Source organism: Alosa alosa, chromosome 1 (assembly GCF_017589495.1).
Source record: "Alosa alosa isolate M-15738 ecotype Scorff River chromosome 1, AALO_Geno_1.1, whole genome shotgun sequence".
Taxonomy (NCBI): Eukaryota; Metazoa; Chordata; class Actinopteri; order Clupeiformes; family Clupeidae; genus Alosa; species Alosa alosa.
The window spans coordinates 42,827,940-42,851,145 of NC_063189.1; the positions used below are offsets into that span (position 1 = coordinate 42,827,940).

General features: G+C 40.4%; 1 protein-coding gene across 7 annotated transcripts in view; it reads right to left on the reverse strand.

Annotated features, from left to right (window-relative positions):
- Positions 1-712: 712 nt before the first annotated feature.
- Positions 713-23,206, reverse strand: part of apol1 (apolipoprotein L, 1) — a 51,462-nt gene continuing 28,968 nt past the window's right edge. For 4 of the 7 annotated variants that reach the window (XM_048242548.1, XM_048242532.1, XM_048242519.1 and 1 more), the window contains 28 exons: positions 17,017-17,085; positions 16,847-16,912; positions 16,681-16,749; positions 16,437-16,493; positions 10,667-10,735; positions 10,485-10,556; positions 10,142-10,201; positions 9,931-9,981; positions 9,741-9,794; positions 8,654-8,719; positions 8,522-8,575; positions 8,283-8,351; positions 8,079-8,132; positions 7,782-7,844; positions 7,534-7,599; positions 7,287-7,346; positions 7,050-7,127; positions 6,873-6,932; positions 6,541-6,597; positions 5,441-5,500; positions 5,177-5,236; positions 4,895-4,978; positions 4,060-4,116; positions 3,746-3,799; positions 3,104-3,172; positions 2,973-3,012; positions 2,831-2,882; positions 713-2,718 (listed from right to left, as the gene is read on the reverse strand). In XM_048242548.1, coding sequence (XP_048098505.1) covers positions 1,641-2,718; positions 2,831-2,882; positions 2,973-3,012; positions 3,104-3,172; positions 3,746-3,799; positions 4,060-4,116; positions 4,895-4,978; positions 5,177-5,236; positions 5,441-5,500; positions 6,541-6,597; positions 6,873-6,932; positions 7,050-7,127; positions 7,287-7,346; positions 7,534-7,599; positions 7,782-7,844; positions 8,079-8,132; positions 8,283-8,351; positions 8,522-8,575; positions 8,654-8,719; positions 9,741-9,794; positions 9,931-9,981; positions 10,142-10,201; positions 10,485-10,556; positions 10,667-10,735; positions 16,437-16,493; positions 16,681-16,749; positions 16,847-16,912; positions 17,017-17,085 — 2,748 coding nt within the window. In that variant the 3' untranslated portion in view covers positions 713-1,640. The remainder of the gene's footprint in view (positions 2,719-2,830; positions 2,883-2,972; positions 3,013-3,103; positions 3,173-3,745; positions 3,800-4,059; positions 4,117-4,894; positions 4,979-5,176; positions 5,237-5,440; positions 5,501-6,540; positions 6,598-6,872; positions 6,933-7,049; positions 7,128-7,286; positions 7,347-7,533; positions 7,600-7,781; positions 7,845-8,078; positions 8,133-8,282; positions 8,352-8,521; positions 8,576-8,653; positions 8,720-9,740; positions 9,795-9,930; positions 9,982-10,141; positions 10,202-10,484; positions 10,557-10,666; positions 10,736-16,436; positions 16,494-16,680; positions 16,750-16,846; positions 16,913-17,016; positions 17,086-23,206) is intronic. The other 3 variants (XM_048242511.1, XM_048242527.1, XM_048242540.1) reach the window with 3 other exon arrangements.

Here is a 23,206-nt window from a genome sequence, read left to right on the forward strand (position 1 = left end):
TTTATAAATACATAAAAAATAAATAAATAAATAACATTATGCTGATACCTTTTGCTTTTCCCAAATACAATGTAGCCTACAGGTGTAAGTGACCTTTCATCAATCCAGTTGCAATGGATGAACTGTGATGAACTGCCCTACTTGTGATTGTTTAGAGATTTTAAAGGTTTTATAACAATTCTACATCTTCTTTGGCTATTCTATAATCTATTCACCTTTTCAGCACCAGTAGGGTACTTTCTGTGCAGCCGCACACACACACTCAGGCATGCCAAACAAGCATACACAAAAGTTTCAAGAGTGGGGGATGGAGTAAAATATGGAGACAAATTGAAGTGTGATTTATTTTCGCGGAACGGATGTACAGGACTGAGCGGCGGTCATATTTTGTACCGCTATGCGGTACATCTAGTTGGCTAAGCGGCAACCCTCTTTTCAGCGGCACTGGATGGTGGCTAGGGATGGCCAAAATTAGTAGCTAGATTTAGCAACAAAGTCACTAAATTGTCAACACTGATCATTGACAGGTCTAGACCAAGAAAGAGACTAGGATAGACTTCCAGGTCACAGAAATCGGAACAAATAAATATCAAAATCAGTTTCGGCCCTGAAGCCATTTTTTAAACGTTATACTTTTGATTTGACCATGAAATCAAAAGCCTGGAAAACAACGTGTTATTTGTTTGTTTGTATCACATTCATAAACAAATAATGAAATAACAAGTCATTTTTATTTTTTTTCGTTTTGGATTCTCAATTGAATATCAAATGAACGAATGATACACGGACCCGGTCAATAGCCCCCATTTAAATAACCCTATTTTCCAGCTTAGTATTTACATTCAGAGTTCTCTGTCTAAAATAAAGAAAGTTAGGTAGGCTTACCTGCACCCACATAAACTTAATAAAAGCTAGATAGAATAAATCAATATATTTGTTTTATGCCAGTGGCCGACAGTTAAGTCTTTCAAATTTGTACATAAATTCTTGAAACAGATAGGTAGTGGTTGAATAAGTGTTTAAAAACTGCAGCTAAAATAGGCATACATACATTGCAATCAAAGCATGTCCTGAGGCTTTACACAGGCCTAGTGAAAACACTATGCTGGCAACAGTCCAATAGTTTGATTAAACAAATGGAAGAGAAAACAATGAATAAAAAAATAAAATACTATTATCTAATAATTCAAGAGATCTTGGGTACATCATGGTTAGCAAGAGTTCAAATCCCCACAATCCTCCACATCTGTGCGTTTCTACGCATGCCACTTTGCTCATGGTTCATCTATAGTGCAGCAGATATGTGTTTTCATACTTGCTTAACAGCTGGCTGTTTGGCTAGCTAAATACCTGTAGAGCAGCAACAACAGCTTTTGCATAACCCATGCAAGTCTGTGAGTGCATACAGAGGGAGAGTGGTAGAACCACAAAAGGGCTGAGAGAGCTTGGAGGGCGAGGCCGCCTGTTGCTGTGTAATATGGAGTGACAAATAAATAATGTGGACCATGGTGATAAGGGAGTCAACTGGAAGAGAATGTGGTTTGGCCTTGCCTGTTTTTTTTTTTTCAGTTTCAGGCAGTGTTTTAGTAACTTGAGTATGTTTAGTGTCTGTAGTGTTTGGTGTAGGGGAGCTCAGAAGCTCAATTCTTAGCCTTGCGCTTGATTTCGGCGATGTCGTCAGAATTGTCCCTACTTGGAGGTGGGTTGTTTTTTAGTTTGCGCTTGATTTCGTCAATGTCGTCGGTATCATCAGCACTGGGGGGTGGGTTGCTCTTTAGTTTGCGCTTGATTTCATCAATGTCGTCGGTATCGTCCCTCCTCTCGGGAGGAACACTCTTAAGTATGCGTTTGATTTCATCAATGTCGTCGATATCGTCTGGCTGGTGGTCCTCGGCTCTGCCTTCTGGCGAGCTGGAGGACTGCAGCTCCTCACGGATACTGTTGAGCTCCACCAACCCGGCATGCAGCTGTTCCGCCACCTCCCTGATCTTGCCGGCGAACTCCGACTTGGCCCCCTTCTTGAGCTCGCGGGAGTCTTTGGCTACAAAATAGATGTCCATGCCCACGAAGAGTCCCGTCAGGACGCCGGTGGCCATGCTGGCTATCTGCACGGCTCGCGCCGCTGTGCTCCCGGCCACGTTGGCAATCTGCACTACACGCATGATCTCGTTGGCATTGATAAGAATGGCCTTGCCGGCCATGGCCCCATCCTCGTAGATGTTGTTGAGGGCTGGGAAGTCCTGGTTGTAGGCCTGGCTCTTTAACTTGATGAGGTCGAACCTGCGCAGGTTCTCGATCCCTTGCTTGATGAACTTCATGCACTTGTTGAGGTCACCCATCTTTTCCTGGTAGTCCTCCACGATGCGTTCCACTTTCTTGCGGTCAAGCGAGTTGTTCACCTGGTTAGAGATGCCAGCGGAGGCGGAGGTGAGTCCACCTGCTGTTGCCACACCCAGGCCCACAGCGGTAATAATCAGCGATGTCCCAAAGGTGACTGGAGCCAAGGCCAGCCCGGTGATGGTAGCAACGCCCCCAATGGCACTGGTGGAGCCCCCGGTGATCTGGGCGATCTTGGTCCTCTTGTTGAAGCGGTCGAGGCCATCTGCGATGGAGTTCAGGTCGATGACATGCTGCCACAGTCCCTCTGCCCGCTCGGTGAACAGCTTGTTGAAGACGCGGATACCTTTCTGTACTTTCTCAGCAGTCACAGCAAAGGCTCTGTGAGAAGAGACCAACATGGGAACATGGGTGAACAAAGCTTAACCACCAAAGAGAGGATAAAGGATGAGGAGGTGGTAAAGAAAAAATCCTTATCTGAAAAATGACATACTTTGCCTCTTCTTTCTCTGTCATGTCATCATTCTGTGGCAGGTCTTCCCATTCTAGAGAAAGAAAAACAGATAAATCACGTTTGTGTCTTTCAGAAAAACTGCTAGGTACACATGGACGTTAAGGGTCTACGGTGCACTTACGTTCTACCGTATTCCACCATTCCATCAAGCCATCCAGATCCTGTGAAGTATTGTCATTTAAGAAAATTAAAACATAAAATCTATTTAACAGGACTTTCATTCTGTATTCTGAAGATGGTATCATCACAAACCTTGTTCTCTTCTTCATCCTTATCAAAACGGTACTCATCCAACTGCTCAAACAGCGACTTATTTTGGCCCTTTTTTGTGAGGCAAACATTGAGAAAGAAAACAGAGAAATTACCATTAGTAAGATTTCATATGTATTTAATAAAGAGCTACCAGTAGTATCTACACAACCACATGCAGCTTCCTGGAGTTCCTGGACCAAAGAATACAAATATGGGCTTCATTGACACAAATGGTTTAATTTAACCATTTCATAAGAAGATGAAGTATTTAGATCACATTCAGTGATGTGGAGGATTTAGGTGGCATTACGCTGGTCATGTGGAAATGTAGGACAGCCTGCATGGTACACCTGGGATGTTTGCAGAAGTCAGAGGAGGAAGTAACAGAACAGGTTTGAGCACATCTCACCACAATCAGATAACTGAAGCACACATACAATGCAAAATACCTTAGGCCTTTTTTTAATTAATTTTTTTATTTTGAGCATTTGCTGCTCAAATGTCAAACCTGGCAAAAAGGGAAATTACCAGAGCTGTTGGTAAACTGTCCATACAGAATACAGATTCATATTCACCCAGCCATGGTGGGTGGTCATTATCAAGTTGTGAGGGACAGCAGGAGAGCGACAACACCAGACATACCTCAGCAGAGTCATCCCCTGGGGCTCCTTCCTCCTTCTCATTCTTCTTTTTACCCTGGTGGTTAGGAATGAGCAAACCAACAATGTTTTCTTTTTCTGTGTTATATCACATGTTTGTGTAGGTAACTCATTTTTGTGAGGTTCTCAAAATCACCATTTAATTCTGTGAAGGACAGATAAGCAGTCCTTGGTTGGATGGTTGTAAGTTTTAGCTAGTTAGCATGGTAGATTCAAAAACTGCTGCTTTAAACTTGATCAATATCTAAGGCAATAAACGATAGCTAATGGCTAACCACTAAAAGAGTACGTTCATACCTTTGCAACATGAGCCATGAATGGATTTTTGACTTTTTTAGGTTTCTTCTTCTTTGGCTGAAAAAGTAATAACATACAAATTCAGTATCTTTGTGCATGAATGCATCAAGGTAAACAGTAGTCTCACATAATGTATGACTGTTAGATGTCATCTAGACAGAAAGACAGGAATGGAAGAGATACTTAACTCATTGAGTTCCTTTCCTTCCCATGCGTTGAGTGCCAATAGCTGTTTTTTTAATTACGAAACTAGACACTCTAACACACCTTATATGTGATTTTGGGAACTCTGTGATGAATGGAAATGAAATATATGACGATCGAAAACTCATGAAAACGCACAATCTGGACATTTTATCATAACTCGTTTGCCGCTTTGGGTCGAATCAGTGACGCATGCACCTCAGGTCAAAACCAGGCCATTTTCGTGGGTCTATCACTGGGTGGCAGTCTCGCCAGGTCTCGCTGATCACTTCCCGGAAAGTTTACACAAGTAACAGGCAAAACTTCATATTTCATGAAAGACGTTATATCTCCATTTCTAGAGAAAAAAAACAGCGATTTTGATGAAAACTAGCCACTGTTTAGCTTGGGATTTCTCAGGAACAGAGGCGTGTAGAAATACACGGTTTGCACCCACCGAGAGCTTAAAGTCTCACCTTTTAAACGAGCCATTATATGTGTTCATAGCTATAACACAGTGGCTGTACAAAAATCATCAACAATGGTCTAGATTGCTGGCACTCTAGGACAAAGCTCCCGAAAACAGCTTGGCATTCAATGAGTTAAAGAAATGCAGTGAATTTGAGAGGCAGATCACTTGAGGACTTCATACTTTTGTGGATGACACTTCTTGTTCTGATTTCTTTTCTTCTGTGGAGAGTTCCTTCCTATCTTCAAGCCCATCTTCACTTTCATCCTGTGAAAAGTGACAATATATAGTTTTGGAGAAATGAATCTAAAAATGATGTACACACTGTTTATGTATAATTATGTACACACATTTTTATAATTGATTGTGTAACAGGTCTAAACATGTCTTTGTATAAATACTACTCGGCCTGTAAAACCATCTTGCTAAAATGAGAACACAAAAAAAATTGACAAAATAAGGTACCTCCAGATAATCACTACCCGACGCCTCTTCCTGCCCAGTCTTCAGTGCTGAGGCTTTGTTCTAACGAGCAATGAGAGCCATATTAAAGATAACCGATATATGATAGACGTTATGATATTGCTGATATAAGGTTTTTAGAACCCTACACTGTTAAAACGACTGTGTTGTCCCTATCTGGACACAGAGATGTGTTAAAAAACAACTCAAGATGTGTTATTTTCAACACATTCATTTTAAGAGTGTACTAATGACCCTTAACATTACCGTGGCAGCTACCTGTGACAGGAACGGATTCTTAGGCTTCTTTGCCTTCTTTGTGGTAGGCTGAAAAACAAATGTTGCCAGTAAATGTTAAGCACAAGGTTACACATAGAGGGCCAGAGTGTAATCAGTTTAGGGCAAAACACTGAAAGACAGAGAATAGGAAGGAGAAAGCAATACAATGCTTTGCTTTTGTAAAATGCTTAGTCCCTGGCAGCGGGGTTGGTATAAATTGAGCGGGTGTCCATGGACACCCGCATTTACGAGTCAGAAAGAAATATTTCTAATGATATTCGTGTAATTTGCGGGCGGGTCAGTTAAAATAAATTAAATATATTTTTAAAAAGACTTAAAATATCATGAGAAGGCTGACATCAACTCATTTAACTCATAATTATTTTTCATTGGTTAGGCTATCTGTGTGATAGGAGGATGATGGAGATGGAGACGGTAGAGAAGCTGCTTTTGGAGACACGAGAATTTAAAAAGACACTCCTTCGGGAAAAGCAAAGTATGGGAAGTATTTGGAGAGATTCTTAAAGATGACAGCATTACTGGTTATGTTCTATGCACTTCTTGCAAAGCCATTTAAAAGCATGACAGCCACATACTCAGTAAAATAATGCTGACACTTTACCACTTTTTGTTGTAGCCTACCATTTTTTACGATCCCGACCATGTTGTAGCCTATGTTAGACTTTTACCCTACAGCCAGTGTTGTAGAAGTTAAACACGTTGTGTTTGTGCAGTATTTGATTAGGTAAGTCATGGGTAGGCTAAAGTGATTAAGGAGGGCCTTCTGTTCCTGTTTGTGTAAAGGTTTTACATAGCCCAATAAGGATACACTGCATGTTAGGCTACAATAATTAAAGCGCACATTTTGTAAACAAGCGGGTCAGACTGCGGGTCGGGTATCCTTTTGTCTTAATTAATATTCGCGGTTGTGAACGGACCTACGCAAAACTGGTCCCCGGAAGTGCCCTCAAATAACACACACTGAAAATAATCTCCTAATTATGTGGAGTTCACAGTGTCCAACCTCACCTCACAGTGGTAAAGGGCACTCAACATGCTCAATATCACTCAGAGAAAATGAGCCTTACCTGAATGCCCTCCTCCCCACCATGTGTCGGCTCATCACAACACTCCGCACCAGCACCCTGACAGAATACATCAGGCCATTATCATAAACAATATACAATAGTAAAGTCATAATTTGGACTATCTGTTTATATGATAACTACATACAATTTGAATAAAGGGCCCTTGGGATAGGGATCAAATGTATGAAAGCAAAAATAAAAGCAATTTTGGCAAATTCTGGGATGTCTAGAGTTACTTTTTGAAGACTAGTTTTTTGCAGAGGCTAGACTCCCAGGGTCTTTTTTCTGGATATCTGGTTTCATGTAACCCTGTTATGCAAGTTTGTGTATACCTGTTGTTCTTTAGACTGTGCTTCCTTGAGTTCGCTCTCTTTCATTCTTGCTGTCAGCTCCTGGAGTGAATGGATCAAAACCACATCAAGGACAACACACAATCCAAAAAAGAAAACAAGGGCCTATTTTAAAAAAAAGTCCCATGTGCTCTGTAACCCAGGCTATTTTAGACTCACCTTCTCCTTAGGTTTGGGTGGAACCAGGGAAGGTCTAGCTATGCTCTTGTTCTCTCTCTGACTCATATTACCACTGACCTGACAAGGACAAAGCATGGTTACATACGGTTCTCAGTTTGGGTAAGTAAATGTGTTTCACTCACACAGACACACACACACACACACACACACACACACACACACACAATACTAACTGTTGTGAACAACCTAGAGCACATTAGACATGCTGATATCTACCTCCCTCTCCTTTGCTGTGGTTCTCCCCAGCTGGCTGTTGGAGGCTGCGCTGCTCCGCTCCTGGTCAGAATAGGATAAAACAGAAAAACGAACACAACCTTAGTGAAGCAGGTCCAGACAGGGATCCAGATTACAGCTGACCGGATCTGCGATCATCAGATCATGGCCACATCTGGGCCACACCTATTCCCCACTCAGCCGCTGCTGAGCTGAGACTCGTGAGGAAGAAAATAAAGCGCTACTGTACCTTGTCAGTGGGACGGGGAGGGACCAGAGCCGCACGAGTTGTTCTCTCTTTCCCCTCTCTTTGGTCCTGTTGTGCATCCATTTGACAAGAGACACATCCCATAATTTTACACAATACAGTGTCTATGTTTCTCAGCTCCTCTTTTTCTCTCCCTATCTCTCTTTCTTTCTGGGGTACATGACTGAGTGATATGACAGTGAGAGTAACAATGAATGAGAGAGTGTGTACAGTGTACATGAAGGACATACCGTTTTCACCTCATCCTTGTCTCGCTCTAGCTCCTCATCAGATTCCATCTCTGAGTTGAGTTTCTACAGATAATTAGTGAGATTTATTAAATCATTATTATAAAATCATTCCCTCTCCAGCATAGTACACTTACGCCTATCCCACACAATCAAACAGACAACAAGTCACAAACCCCTTCACCACCTCTCACTGATTCTGCCTGTAGCCCGACATTTCACCATTACCCTTTCCATCACCATTTCCTGTCTACATAAGTCACCGCCCATCACCACATGATAACCAAAAGTACTTATTACTTTGGGAGCGGAGCGAAATGGGTTCAATTTCGTTAGGGCTCCAACCTTAACATTCTGATTTGAAAGAAAATTGCAGACGGATTACAGAATATGTCAATACAAAATATGTCATACAAAATATGTCACCACACACACACATGCATTTTAACATGTATAGCAGAGACCATCCATGACAAGGCTGTCTGCATCTAAACATTGCCACACCTGTTTGCGATGGGAATGGTTTTCACTGCCAGAGGACTCATCTTCATCATCCTTTTCCGACTCTTTATCCTCCAATAGAATGTTATTTGTGTTATAAAGGTATATGATGAACATAATCAATATTATAAGTAATGAAAGTAATATATGTAAAAAGTAATGAACTGAATGATAGTTTATGTGCATGCAGTAATTTGATGTTGAATGTGTGATACTATTGTGAATTTGTACTAAGACCTTACTTTGTTGGCATGACGGAATGGATTCAATTTTGACATGACTCCAACCAGCGCATTCTAAAGAGACAGAGTAAGTTCAATCAAAACACAACAGAGACAAGCACCGCATTTCAAACACCACACAAATTCACAAACCTGTTTGTGACCGGAGTGTATGCCACTCTCCTCCATCTCTTCTGTCTCTGAATATGAATCCTTCTCCTTCAATACAGAAATAAGCACAGATCCATTAATTTATATGAGCCATTTACATGGGAGCACTAGTTGACTTAAAGGAGAATTCCGGTGTGATATTGACCTAAAGTGTATTGAAACATGATACCGAGTGTGAACGTATGTCTCATAGCCCATCTCGGCTTGTCCCCTGCACTCCAAAATCTGGCTAGTTAGCGATGCTACCAACAGCTTTTCAATAGTGGTGCTTCGGCATCGGGCTAACCATGCAAATAAATCACTGTTTTACACCCATTTTACGAGGCTCAATGTATCTCCACACGTCATTGGTAGACTTCCGAGGGCCCTGACATTTAAAACGAGACATTGAGAACTTTGAAAAAAGCACTGGTAGTTTACTTACAAGGCGATTTATACAGACAGTATCTTCCACGAAGTTTAAGCGTTTGCAGCCATCTTGAATTTAGTCATGATAAATTAGAACAGCGGTAAGAATGAACAGGTATGATAAGGGATGCATGGATTCCAGTTTCTTCCAGTAGCAGCAACTGGAATCCATGCATTTCCACTGAATTATTTTTGGAATCTGATCCCTTATCATACCTGTTCATTCTTACTACCGTTTGCTTTCGAATTTATCGTGACTAAATTCAAGATGGCTGCAAGATAAACTTCGCGGAAGATACTGTCTGTATAAAATCGTCTTGTAAGTAAAACTACCAGTGCTTTTTCAAAGTTCTCAATGTCTCGTTTTAAATGTCAGGGCCCTCGGAAGTCTACCAATGAAGTGTGGAGATACATTGAGCCTAATAAATGGGTGTAAAACAGTGATTTATTTGCATGGTTAGCCCGATGTCTAAGCACCACTATTGAAAAAGCTGTTGGTAGCATCGCTAACTAGCCAGATTTTGGAGTGCAGGGGACAAGCCGAGATGGGCTATGAGACATACGTTCACACTCGGTATCATGTTTCAATACACTTTAGGTCAATATCACACCGGAATTCTCCTTTAAGTGGAGAGAACACAGAAAAACACTAAATATCCACCTGTTTTGACTGTGAAGCCTTTGCATCTGAAGATTTCTCTGTTCTCTCCTTGTCCTGTCAAAACCATCCAAAAATAACCAAATCCATGTAATCCAAACCGTTCATTTCATGGAAAACCCCAAAATCGAAAGACCCAAAAGGCTCTACAGAGCGACGCTAAACAGGAACTGGCCTGTCCCTGTTGGGTTACCTGAGCAGTGGAGTGAAATGGATTCCTCAGAATCTTTCCCATCATCCCAGTCTGTGAGTCATAAATAGAGACGTCAGCATACAGAGAGAAAGGGGGAATTGTGGAACAAGTAATTAAATAATATCCACATTATTGGAAATCACAGACATTACATCACAGATAATTTAACCAAATTTAGAGTATGTCATGGTTTTTGATTGGCTGATCGTACCTTAGGGTTACTGTTTTCTGAGAGACTGTCACTGCTAGCAGATATATCACTCAGGTTATCCTGACATAGATTAAAAAAATATATATGATCAAATGCGACAGTTCTAATATGCCACTATAAGCTACACCAAAACAGTCTTCCAATCTTGGAGTCAGCAGTAATTAATGTAAGTAATAAAAAACACTTTTTGACAAATGTATCCTCCATGTTCACTTTGCTCATGAAATAATTGAGTTAAAATACAATGCAGAAATATATCATGAACAAAGTACGCAAAAACCTGTTTAAAAATAGCGAGAAAATGTGTTTGGAACTAAGATCAGTTAAGCTGTGGTTATCTCACCTGTGATGCTGTGCGCTTATGATTTGGTTTTGGAGACTTTTTGAACATGCCACTCAACATGCCAGATTTCTCCTATAATAAGAATGTTTTTGTTAAAGTCATGTAAAAAGACTGAAAGAAAATAACGGAAAAGAGGAAAAAATAAGGAACACCAAGCAATAGGCAAGGATACATAAACTTACTTTGTTTGAGCTACTCTCTGAGAGACTGTCATTGCTGGCAGATACATCACTTTGGTCACACAAGTTATCCTGTCATAGACAAAAAAAAACCCAGTGTCTTTTAACCTTGGGGTTATCAGTAATTTACGGAGCCCCGGATATGTCTTTGGGAAAAAAAATAATAAGTTGTGGCCACGAAATGGCAATTCGTTCCCACAAAATAATAAGTTGTGGCCACGAAATATTAATTCGTTCCCACGAAATAGTAATTCGTTCCCACGAAATAGGTAATTTGTGGCATCGAAATATTAATTCGTTCCCACGAAATAGTAATTTGTGGCCACAAAATATGTATTATCTAACGTGCACTGGACAGCTGGGTGAGCAAATCGAGCGCCAGTAGAAGCCTGTCGTGTCTTTTCTCATCACTCCCCACCAGCTCTCAATTCTCTGGTTTGCAGTAGGGTAGGGGAGAGCGGGGTTAGATGTCACACGGGTAAGTTGTCACATGTGTTAGATCTCAGCCACTCAAGGGCACTGGTCAAAACTGTTAATACAGAAATGATCAGAATTAGTGTCAGAGGTCATCTACGTTGGAATTTAAAATGAAAGATTTATTAGCTTGATGTGAGACAACTTTAACTGTTGTTCATGTCTAAAAGTACATTTTGAGACATTCAGTCTTTTTCTTCTAACTCATTACACAATGGGTTGACAATAAAACAATTAGTACCATTTGGAAGTATAAAGAGAGAGCTACAATTCAGTTACCTTTCATCATAGCTACACTAAAACATGTGGATGCTGGCCATCAAAAGAGCTAGCAATGTCAGTTGGGGTTGGTTGTCACATTTTTTGTGAGGTTAGTTGTCACATGTTGGCCTATGGACTCTTCAGTATTTCATTATATCATCATATTACCTTGGTTTCAAAAGGGATTTAATCTAAATAGTCTAAAAAACAACATAAAACATAAAATACTAATGAAAAGAACATACTTGATGTTTCCTGTTCATGTTCTCAACGCATTAGATGTATGTAGTTTTGCATTTCAATGAAATTAAACTTTTTACATTATTTTTAAGAATGTATCCATTTTTCATTTTTATCCCATTGGAATAACATTGGGACAACTAACCCCATAGCGTGTGACAACCTACCCCGTGATGGGGATGGTTGTCACATTTGCGCAAGGTGCATTTGACAGCCCACATCCTTCTAACTGAGTGGATTCAAGCAGACCAAGGTCCCTCCATTTGTACCTGACACATGAGGCTTCCTTTGTGTCCTGAAAGGGAATTTGTGCAGGACACGGTTTTTGTGGAAACTAATTTTAAGTAAAAAGTGTGACATCTAACCCCGCTCTCCGCTCTACAACCGGGACGAATGAAACATTCTGGTTTTCTCCGAGTGCAACGATGATAGACAGACATCATTTGGACAAAACATAGAGCATATTAACCTCCGTTGCTCAGCCAAATGCCTTCCTGTTACGTCCTGTTATCACAGAGTTACAGGCGATAAACGATTTCTGATGGTCACAAGTTTACTTCATTAGCGGTTTATTGTTTTTTATTATTAAAGAGTGTTTTTCATTTAAAGGTTTGACTTCATGCTCATTCAGTAGAGCATTTAGTGCTCTCCCCAATCCCAGACGTTCACATTGCATGTTTGTTTGTAATGGATGCAAAACAGCCTATAATGCTAAATTTCTATGGGGGGACGATTGAAACACCTATTTGTCCCGACCAGGCAGTAAACCCCATTTATTCTAAGTCAATGCACACATATCTGTGTTTATACTATATTTTATGCAGGTGAGACATGGAAAAGCAGTTTTAGAAAGATGCAAATATATTTGGGGCTATCAGGTAGGGGGGTCGAGTTTTGCCATGTTAACCTATGGAGACTGACGGCCTGTGGGTCATGAAGGGCACTTATTTGGATGTGTGGTGGCTTTAACCACATAAAAACAGAGTGAAATATTTTTTTTTTGTATAGTATGGAAACATTATATAATTCGAAACATGCATTATTCTAGCTATATTAATGGCATAGTGCATGCTATTTCCATAACCAATGAAATCTGGCGCATCACCCATGACGGCAATGAGTTGTTAACAGACATGAACCAAGACATATAGCCCAGCAGCAATCTATCTAAAATAACACATACTTGAAGTACCATTAATGGTATGTTGTCAAATATTGAAGTTGTGGGAAGTTTACATAATTTAAGCTGTATGTTTCATTCGTCCCCCATGCTGTTTCATTTGTCCCAGCCAGGAGGGACGGATGAAACATAACGCACGTTCGACTTCTCCTTAAATAACTCTTGAACGGTTTTGTTCAGAGCTGTAAATGCAACTGTATCTGACAGAGGACAGATGTAGGTTGCTAGAGACAAAATATTAACTTTCAGTGTTTTACAATGTCTTTGTAAATTACGTTTCATTCAATTCATTCATTTCATTCAAGTGTTTCATTTGTCACGGTTCTCCATCAGCCTCGGCGTCAACGCACCTCTGCGACACGACGTTTTACAAAAGATAGAAGTGCCCGATATATGATTTCATCAGCGCGCGGCGTATGCAAATAATAACTAAGAAATGGAACAGTGATGGGTGTGTGGGTAGAAGGCGTGAGATGAGATGAGGATGGGGAAAAAGTGAGAGTGAGGGGGGGATGAAGATTCACCTCCAGTTAGCTGATGCATGTTTTAATGGAAATGTTCACGGCTGCCTTATAAAAAAACACAAACGAGAGAGACACGTTCAAGTCGTACCTACGCCGGTGTGGCGACCTGGGGCCGGTTCCCCAACACGTTCTTATCGCTAAGTAGTTCTTAACCTATTCCTTTACCTCACTCTTAACGTTATGGCACGATTCCCGACACGTTCGTACGCTAAGTATATCTTCTGTAAGTCACACGTTAAGTAAGGTTGGTCTGGACCATTCGTAAGCTCTTTCTTAGCGTTGTTTGAGCTCAAGCCGCCACTGTGCAGCAGTCTTTAGAAATCAGCGCAGCGCAGTACAAGTCAAACTATGGTACAGTATGTTGACAATGTTGTGGCTCAACGATGATTTTATGTTATGGACATTTTAAGACTAATAATAAAATATGTTTGCAATGGATACAGGCCTATTTATGAAGTTTACTTTATTTGGTATCAGAACTAATATGGTGGGCTATTTTAGTAACGTCATTAAAGCGTTCAAATTGGCAACCACTTTTGATAATTAAAACTGGCAGAGAATTTGCCTCTAAATGGCTAAGATCTATATATGGGAAAGCATGGTGGTGTCCATTGACCAACTAGGCCTATTTTGTGTCCTTGCATTAAATGCCCGTGTAGTTATTCTCCATAGCTAGAAAACAGTGTCACCTATTGAAAGCTGGAAAACGGTGTCACCTTGTGCAAGCTCACCTCGTCCAGCAAAACTTCAAGTTCCTCTGACGAAGCTTGGTGCCTTTTTTTTTATGTTGCTTCCCCACCATATTCTGTATCTAAATCTCTCTCTGTTCATTGTAGATAGGTTGCTTTTTATTGAAAACATTAACCAATGGCAATCTTTGTTTTATTTGAACCTTGAATTTCCCCTGGGGATCAATAAAGTATCTATCTATCTATCTATCTATCTATCAATACCGCATTAAACAGAAGTAACTCCTTGCCAATCAAATTATTAATTGTACCTTACCATTAATATAAAAGTGCATTACATAATTTTTAGAAGTTGTTAAATCCATGTCAAGAAGCAGCTCAAGTGGCACAACGGGATAAGGAGGGTGGATGATTAGCGAGGGATAGGCCTACCCGGTTAGTCTACCCGTCACAACATATCGTGTGAACATATTCCTGGCAATTTGATAATTTAGTTAATAGTTTATATTTTATTGATAACTTAAACTATGTTAAAATAAATGTTACTGGAATAATTTGAGGAATGTTTCATTTGCATAGAACGTGTTGTCTTTCTTAACGCCGTCATGCACCTTCGCGTGAAGTGGAAAATCTATTCCTGAGCAATCGATGCCAACTAATTCAGCACCTTCACTTGGGACAGCGCCTTTGTAACGTCGAACGTAGGAGGCAGCGTGTTAAGAAGCTTCCTAAGGGACACTTTGGGGAACACACTTAGGAACATAAACAACTTTGGTAAGATATATCTTTTGAGTCTTCTTAGCGCGCTAAGAGTGAGCGTTATCGGGGAACCGATAACGAGTCTGTGGAGATGCCTCTCGCTAATAATGAATCCCTCCAATGCCAGGCTTTTCAAAATGTCTTTGTATTTCATTCCCAGCCTAAAATAGCACTCTACCATATCCCTGTCCATTGTGTGACAGGGCCCACTTCCCCGATAACGACGGAGACACGCTCTTAAGAGGGTTTTCTACGATTCATCTTACGATCGTTCGTTTGGTTTTTCCTACTGTTTCCCGAACATGCTCGTAGCGTGAACGCGCATGCACTGCTCTTAAGATGCTCTTAAGGGGAGCTGTCCACGTTAATAGTTCTGAAATATCCTCTGATTTGACGGTGATGTCAGGTGACTGCACGTCACAGCTATAGGCCTACCATTTAAACTTCGGATCTACACATTAATTCACATCAATACGAAAATAGAAACACTTTGACATCTGCATGTAAGCATCCCAAGTAGGTTATACACACAGAGACATAAATAATTGTAATTATTTTAAGATTAGATTGTTGCACCATGCAATAATTTTTCGCGGTGCCACTTAAGAACACGTTTGACGATAAGAAAGACGTCGAGTAAGAAAGAGAGGAAATGTGTAGGCTTAGATTTTGATGCAGTAGGCTACAGACTAAACCACATGTTGCTTTCTCTGCTTTTTACCTCATAGGCCTAATAAAATATTCACTTAGCAAAGATAATGTCAAACTATTCTGGCAACATCTCGTTTCTTAACTTGATTGCATTTTTGTCCGCTTTTCATCACATTATTATGCCCATTAAATGTAGGCTATTTTGCACGCTAAAATCTGATTCATCACAGGTAAACACAATAAAGAATGGGAACGTAAAATGGATTATGTATTCTAAGTTGTACTTCCTCTGTATGTCCTGTTGGTGACCTCAGTGAGAAGTACTGTTAAGGCGCTCTTAGCGTGCCTGAGTACTCTGGAGCACTCGTAGATCTCGAGTGTTTTCCGCGGCGCTCTTAAGATCTGATGGTTTAGGTGAAACAGTCGGCAAATCTTAAGACGTTCGTAAGAGGGACTTTACGACGCTCTTAGGCTTAAGATGCTTTCGGGGAAGTGGGCCCAGGACTGTTCCTGTTTGAGGAGTTGCGCTTGATTTGCTCATCCAGCTGTCCAGTGCACAGCCTATAGGCCTACCTATTTCGTGGCCACAAATTACTATTTCGTGGGAACGAATTAATATTTTGTGGCCACAAATTACCTATTTCGTGGGAACGAATTAATAAATATTTCGTGGCCACAAATGAGTACTTTGTGGGAACGAATTGCTATTTTGTGGCCACAACTTATTATTTTGTGGGAACGAATTGCTATTTCGTGGCCACAACTTATTATTTTTTTCCCTAATGACATATCCGGGGCTCCGTAGTAATTAACATAATTGCTCAAATAAAAACACTTTAAGCCAAATGTACCCTCCATGTTCACTTTGTTCATTAAATACATTAAAAACATAATGCAGAAATATATCATGAACAAAGAACGGAAAAGCTTTTGTTAAGAAACGAGGGAAGGGAAATCATTCAGAATTAAGATCACTTAAGTCTCAGCTATCGCACCTGTGATGCTGTGCGCTTCGGCCTTTTGAACATCCCACTCAACATACCAGATTTTTCCTTTAATGAGAATGTTTTTGTTAATAACAAAGTCATGTAAAAACTGTAGAACTATAAGAACATTTCTCCTTTAATGATAATGTTTTAAGATGTCAGTCATGTATAAAGACTGAAAGAAGAAAAAAACAGTGACAAAAGAGGAAAAACTCAGGAGAACCAAACAATAGGCAAGGATACATATACTCACTTTGTTTGAGCTACTCTCAGAAAGACTGTCATTGCTGGCAGAAAGGTCTTTGTCAACAGCCAGGGAGGCCTGTGAAAGTTGGCAATGTTAAAACATGCTAATTCACACAGATTGACAGATGGAAGGAGAATCTCAAACACAAGAAACAACAGAGAACAGAAGCAACCTGGTCCATGCCTCCAGGGGGTTTGGGAGATTTCCGGAACATTCCACTGAACATTCCTCCTTTTTCCTGACAATAAACACCACATGTGGTTGTTCTAATGTAGCCTATATGGAATTGCTTATTTCAGTACAGAATGTATCACTGTCAAGTCACAAGATAAGTGGACTTACCTTGGGGTTCGCCTTGGCGGACAGACTGTCATTACTGGCAGATAGCTCTTGATTATCTCCAACACTGGCCTATGACAGATCACATGATCAGTGAGAGAACAACTATTTTTCTCTCGTTCTTATACTATGATGTATACAAATGTTGTATGAAGTAGTAACAGTAGTACAGTGTACCAACACATGCACACTTGCGCAGACAAACTATCGTATGATGGTTTGGCAGCCTTTAGGATTCCACTGAAGACACCCCCTTTTTACTGGTGGACAAAACAATCAGGGGTCTAAATTAACACCCGCCAACCCGCCAAATGCTGGTTAAAATTCATTTTGGCGGTAGTTAATAAAAACGTACTAGCCAGTTTGGCCGGTGATGCATGAGGCATTACATGCATGATACATAAGGCCCTGTTTTCGGTCATATATCCCCCGGCAGTACTTCCTACATTTCCCATGGACAATGCTACGTCGGCTGCACGCAGTTTGCAGTGAAACCAGCGCGAGAGACCATGGAAACGAACGGAGCGTCTACCAGAAAACACAAGGAATTAAAAGAACGAACGGAGCCAGAGCAGGGAGCATAGACTGAAAGAGGAGGGAGTTAGCCAGTAAAGTAAAAAGTAGGCTACCTAACATGTACATAACACAAATGCATAATGCAATACGAAATATGAACGCATTGTGGTTACCTATTTCCTTTGTGGGGGGCTGATGTCATGTAAGGAGGCCGCAAAACCTGAAGCAGCAAGATTGTTTATTTTATTGTCTATAAAGTTAGCTGAAGATGGAACATGAGGAGCTTATAGGCGAAAAGTTTCAGTTTTAAAAAGGTAGCCTAATCGTTTATCACCACCACCACACGCATCACGCACTGTGCGTAGGGCACCAAGAGACAGAGGAGGGACCAACATTTAGCCAATAAATAGTAGCTGTACTGCAAACTGTTTTTAACTCTTGTTAGAGAAAGTCAGAGGTGGAAAGTAACGAAATACATTTACTCAAGTTACTGTATTGAGTATTTTTTCTGTGTATTTTGTATTTTTTAAGTAGTTTATAAAATCGGTATTTTAAATTTTACTTGATTACATTTTGAGTGAAGTAGCCTATTGTACTTCGCTACATCAAAAATCCCATCCGTTACTTACGATACAACATACGAAAACAGAAAGGGAGAGAAAAAATCGCGCCCTAAACCACTAGCCTAGTGATAATGATCAGCATGTAGCCTACAACAGGACATGAATCAAGCTGGCGCCATGTCTTTCTGAAAGTGATTGAGATGGAGCTGGATCACGAGATGCATCAGATTACATGTGTAGCCTAACCTATGAAAGTGTATTTTCCGCTATTTCAATGGGTTGTCTCAGTTCGTTTTAGCACTATGATTGCGGAGATATTCAAGCAAACACCATGGGATTTCGTGTTTTGACGTTTGTGCTCACCTTTCTTTGGAAAGTAGTTCATTAGCAGTTGTTTCCCCTCATTTCTCTCTTTTTCCTGTTTTGGCATTTGTTTTTGGTAACCTGACTTCTTGGATAAAGACATTGCACCAGCAGCACAACAATTAGCGGTCCACTACTAGCGATGCTCAACTAAATAAACAAAAGATAGACTACCTTATGAATCGTGCAGGCGGACTAAACCATTTAGCTCTTTAGCAAGGGAGAGTGAGAGTGACCTTAGACAGTTTTCACTATGTTTTGTATAAACATCCAGTCAGTCAAACTTTACATTTCGTATGACATTCATTTTGACATTAATTTGGAAGTTAAAATATTAAGGTAAAATAAATATATGGTGGAAATAAGTATTGAACGCTTAGACTTTTTTTCAGTAATTAGCCTAAACTTCCAGTGAGTTCTTCAATACTTTGTGGAAAAGCCTTTGTTTGTAATGACAGCATCAAGACATTTCCTATGACAAAACTTATTAGTCACAGTATCAGGTGTGATTTTGGCCCATTGTTCTAAACAGATTCCATGGGTCCCTCTTGTGAATCCTGATCTTTACTTCCAGAACTGTTTAATTGAATTTAATTGAATTGGCTGCCTTCGAGTCTTTCTGGAGCTTTCTCCGAGTGGTCTTTGGCTCTTGGAATTGACTATCCTTCTGACTCCCTGGTCAGAAATATTGCGAGGAGATCCTGTGCATGGCCGGTTGATGATGCAGTGATGTTCCTTCCACTTGCAGACAATGGCTCCCATGCTGCTAACTGGAAGATTCTGAAGTTTTGAAATTCATCTGTAACCAGTTTCATTGATATGTTTTGCAACAATAAGGTTGCAAAGGTCTTGGGAGAGCTTTTGCTTTTATCCATCATGAAATGTTTCTTGTGTGACACCTTGGTAATGAAAAACCTTTTATAGCCCATCAATATGTAGGCTACTAACCAAGCTTATATTATATTATATTAAGATTATATTCATTTGCACAGATAGCAAGGATAACTACTCTCTAAGATTCCAGCTCGTTCCTTTCCTTGCCTTAGTGCCTTTTCTTAGCGTGTTCAATACTTTTCCCCTGTGTATTTCCACTTCATTACACATGACTCTACTTATGGAGTTGTTTGGATTTTTATTTGTGGATTACCTGAGTTATTACTAATGCCTGGTGAAAATGTTGTGCCCCCGTATTCCACTTTTCAAGGGCCCTCTCCTACATTGGGGCCCTATACCCCCACTTTCCCCCAGTTCGACGCCCTTTAATCTGCTGAACCTTCTGCTCGTTTCAAAATATTAAAAAAACTCTGCAACTCAACATTGGCCTGCCTGCCTCAGCTGCCTGTGAGGGGTTTTCAGTTGTGCTGGATTACTGTTCACTGCAAAGCGACCAAGGATGAGTGCAACTAACTTTGAAAATCAACTACTGCTCAAACTTAAAAGGAGAACTCTGGTGATTTTTCACATACAGTAGATCTCCATTTCTCAATGTCACCGAGTACTGTCGGTATGAACAAAACTGAAACAATCAGTTTTACCTTGCTTGAGTTGCTGCACCTACAGCGCTACACACTGGGAGCATGAACACGGCTGCCTTAGCTGCTGGCTGCAGCAACTTCGAGCTAGGACCAAAATCCTTTAGGCAAAGTACCTCCACTTTCGCCGGCCATATTGCAACGCTTTTGGGCACTTATCGGGCATCTATTTCAGCAGAAATCTTGGCGTGCATAATAACCTGACCCTCGCCAGATGAATTTCGTTCCACTTAGCTCGCCTAGCTTCACTCACATCCATCTGGGACCTCTTCCATTGAGAGTGATTTCTGCAACCGACTTTATGGTTCAGCCAATCAGAGCGCAAAGCGGGAGTTTCATAGATGTGATGTAGTGGAGAAGCGACCGTGAGACTGTTATCAGCGTCCACGGGTTGGCTTCGATGTGAGTGGTTGAAGTAGCACGTCAATAGATGACAGACAAGTGGCTTATTCAATCATATGCAAGCATTTCAGTGTTTCCCACAGAATTAAATTCTATTTGGCCATTGGTAGGTTTGCAGAATTGACTTGAATGTCTTGAATGTTGAACAGTTTTTAACAAATTAAGCAGCCTGGTTATGATGCTAACCAGATTTAAGCACAATTTAGTAGAACATGGAAAATCATTGTGTGGTGTTCAGTGTTGATATTGTGGTGGGCCGCCACAAATAAGTCAATGTATGGGAAACACTGCATTTTTTGATTAGGCCCAGCCTTCTGAAACACCTTTCCGATGGATCGGTTCCAGATGGATAAGTGGAGCTAGGCGGAGCGAAATTCATCTGGCTAGGGTCAGGTTACGTGCATAAGGCTTCACAACACCAATCTTGCTCCAGCGGCGAGATCACAACAGATGATTGGCACGATGTCTTCACAGCACACCACATGATTGGCTCAATGTATTCTCAACACACCACATGATTGGCTCAATGTTTTCACATGTCAACGTTTTGCCGTGGAAGGGTTGTAATATGTGTAGACAACGTTACAAACTAACCCCATGCATTACTATTGCTTCGGCAGCACATATACTATGGAGGATTTTTTGAGTGCTGTATCTCCTCATTAGAAAGTCTCTGGTAAAACTGGTTGTTCTGGTACCCCAAAAAAAAAAAAAAAAAAAAAGTAACTAAGTAACTTTTACTTAAAGTACATTTTAAATGGACTACTTTTTACTTTTACTTAAGTACATTTTCAGATTGGTATTTTAACTTGTACTTGAGTAATATTTCATCAAAGTATTGGTACTTTTACTTGAGTACAATATTTTCGTACTTTTTCCACCTCTGGAGAAAGTATACAATGTCAACATGCACCAACAGCATGTTACATAAAGATGATACTTTTCGGGTCCTCTCTATAAAGATCCAACTTGAACATAGGCCCTACTCTATTTAATTGAGCGTCTGAGTGTGCAGGAGAGGGAGTAGTCAGGGGGGCAAAACTGATATTAAAACTTTGTCGGACACTTTTTGGTACAAGCATACAACCTATCCAGTGTTAATATTTAACCCCTCAACATGTGTTCTAGCCAGGTTGTCAGCTTAGAAAATGTTTTTTTGTCCATTTAAACACTATATACTTAAAAGTGGTAAAAGCGGATTTTTTTCTCAAAGTGCTTTCATTTTCTTCCATGTTACCTACTGTAATTTTGGGCAAATGTGCAATATAATCCCACTTATGTGCAAGCATGATCATTAGGGTGGTTGTCAAGCTATTTTTTTTTTGGTGTGTGTATGACTTTAGCAATGTCAGGCCAATTTGTTGGTTTCCTGCTCAACACGACATGCCAACAATAAATGCTGAATATCTCCACAACCACAAGGACCATATACATATATATAGATAGATAGATAGATATATAGATACTTTATTGATCCCCAGGGGAAATATAAATGGTATCAAATGAAAGCTAACACTCATGGACTGTCTGCTGAAGTGTCAGAATAAACATGTATTGTACAGGGTAAGAGACAACAGAACTAGCACATGAAAAAAAAACAATCTTCACCTAAAGAGAACCAGTTTTCAAAGTGAATATCAGCTTGGAAACATAACATAGTATCCCGAAACCTCTATCAATCAGTACCCCTATCTATGGGAACGAGTCAAGCCAAGTTTAAAGCTTGTAGGGAGAGACAGTGCAATACTGCACAAGTTATAATTCTTTAATGGCAAGGCAGAAATGGTGGTCTATGGTGCTATTTGACTTCATTAATGTACCAGGTTGTAACACAAATTATATTTAATTGACATATCACTATACTTATCAATTCCATCCTAACATAACTGCTCTCTCACTTCTTTAGGGTTAGGGGTTAGTAACTAGTTAGTACCTAGTCTTGCTGATCCTTGCCACCTGACTAGAACTGACTAGATTGTTTAAAAAACAGCACTCACTGATGCACTATAATCTTATTGTACTAGAGCTTTTTTAATTGTCCTATAATTGTTGAGAGAATTGCTTTAAAAAGCTTAAAGCAACACCAAAGCACTTTTCCTCTGTCGCACGCATGCTATTTGTTTATCCAGCACTGGCTTTGCAAATAACGATGTCCACAGACAAGGTAGAGTAGCCTATGTTGCATGATTTTATGAAAGTATGATGTACTGCGACATCAGAAGCAAGTCAAATTTGTAGTTTCTTATGTCTCATTCCATCGAACTGAGATCCGTTACCCGATCTGGCAAACTTACATAGTGCGATTATAGCCGATAGAGGGCCGCGAAGCGAATGTAAAAGTGCCGTTCGCCCTGAACCACTGAAACGATTTTGGAAACATTATATAAGCTACAAAAAACTCTTTGGTGTTGCTTTAAACTGTTAACCATGTTGTTAGTCACTTTGGTTAAAAATGTCAGCCAAATATAATGTAATGTAATAACTAATAGTCGTATGGCAAAGGTATGTTTTTCCCCATCCAAGCAGTGACACTCAAGGCAACCAACAGAAGGCACCCAGGGACCATGTCCATGTGCTCAGTCTGAGTCCTGGGGCCTCATGTACAAAGACTTGCGTGGATTTCATACTAAAACATTGTGTAGGCCTACGTGCAAACCTGAAAAGTAGCGTACGCACAAAAAATCCTGATGTATGAAACTGTGCGTAGGCCACTGTGATCTGGATGGCGTTGCGGTGATGGAAACAGGAGACAGTGGTGATGTTTCTCAAAAGTAGCCAGGTTTTTATTTCCACCTTAGCAGCTACATGCATGAACCA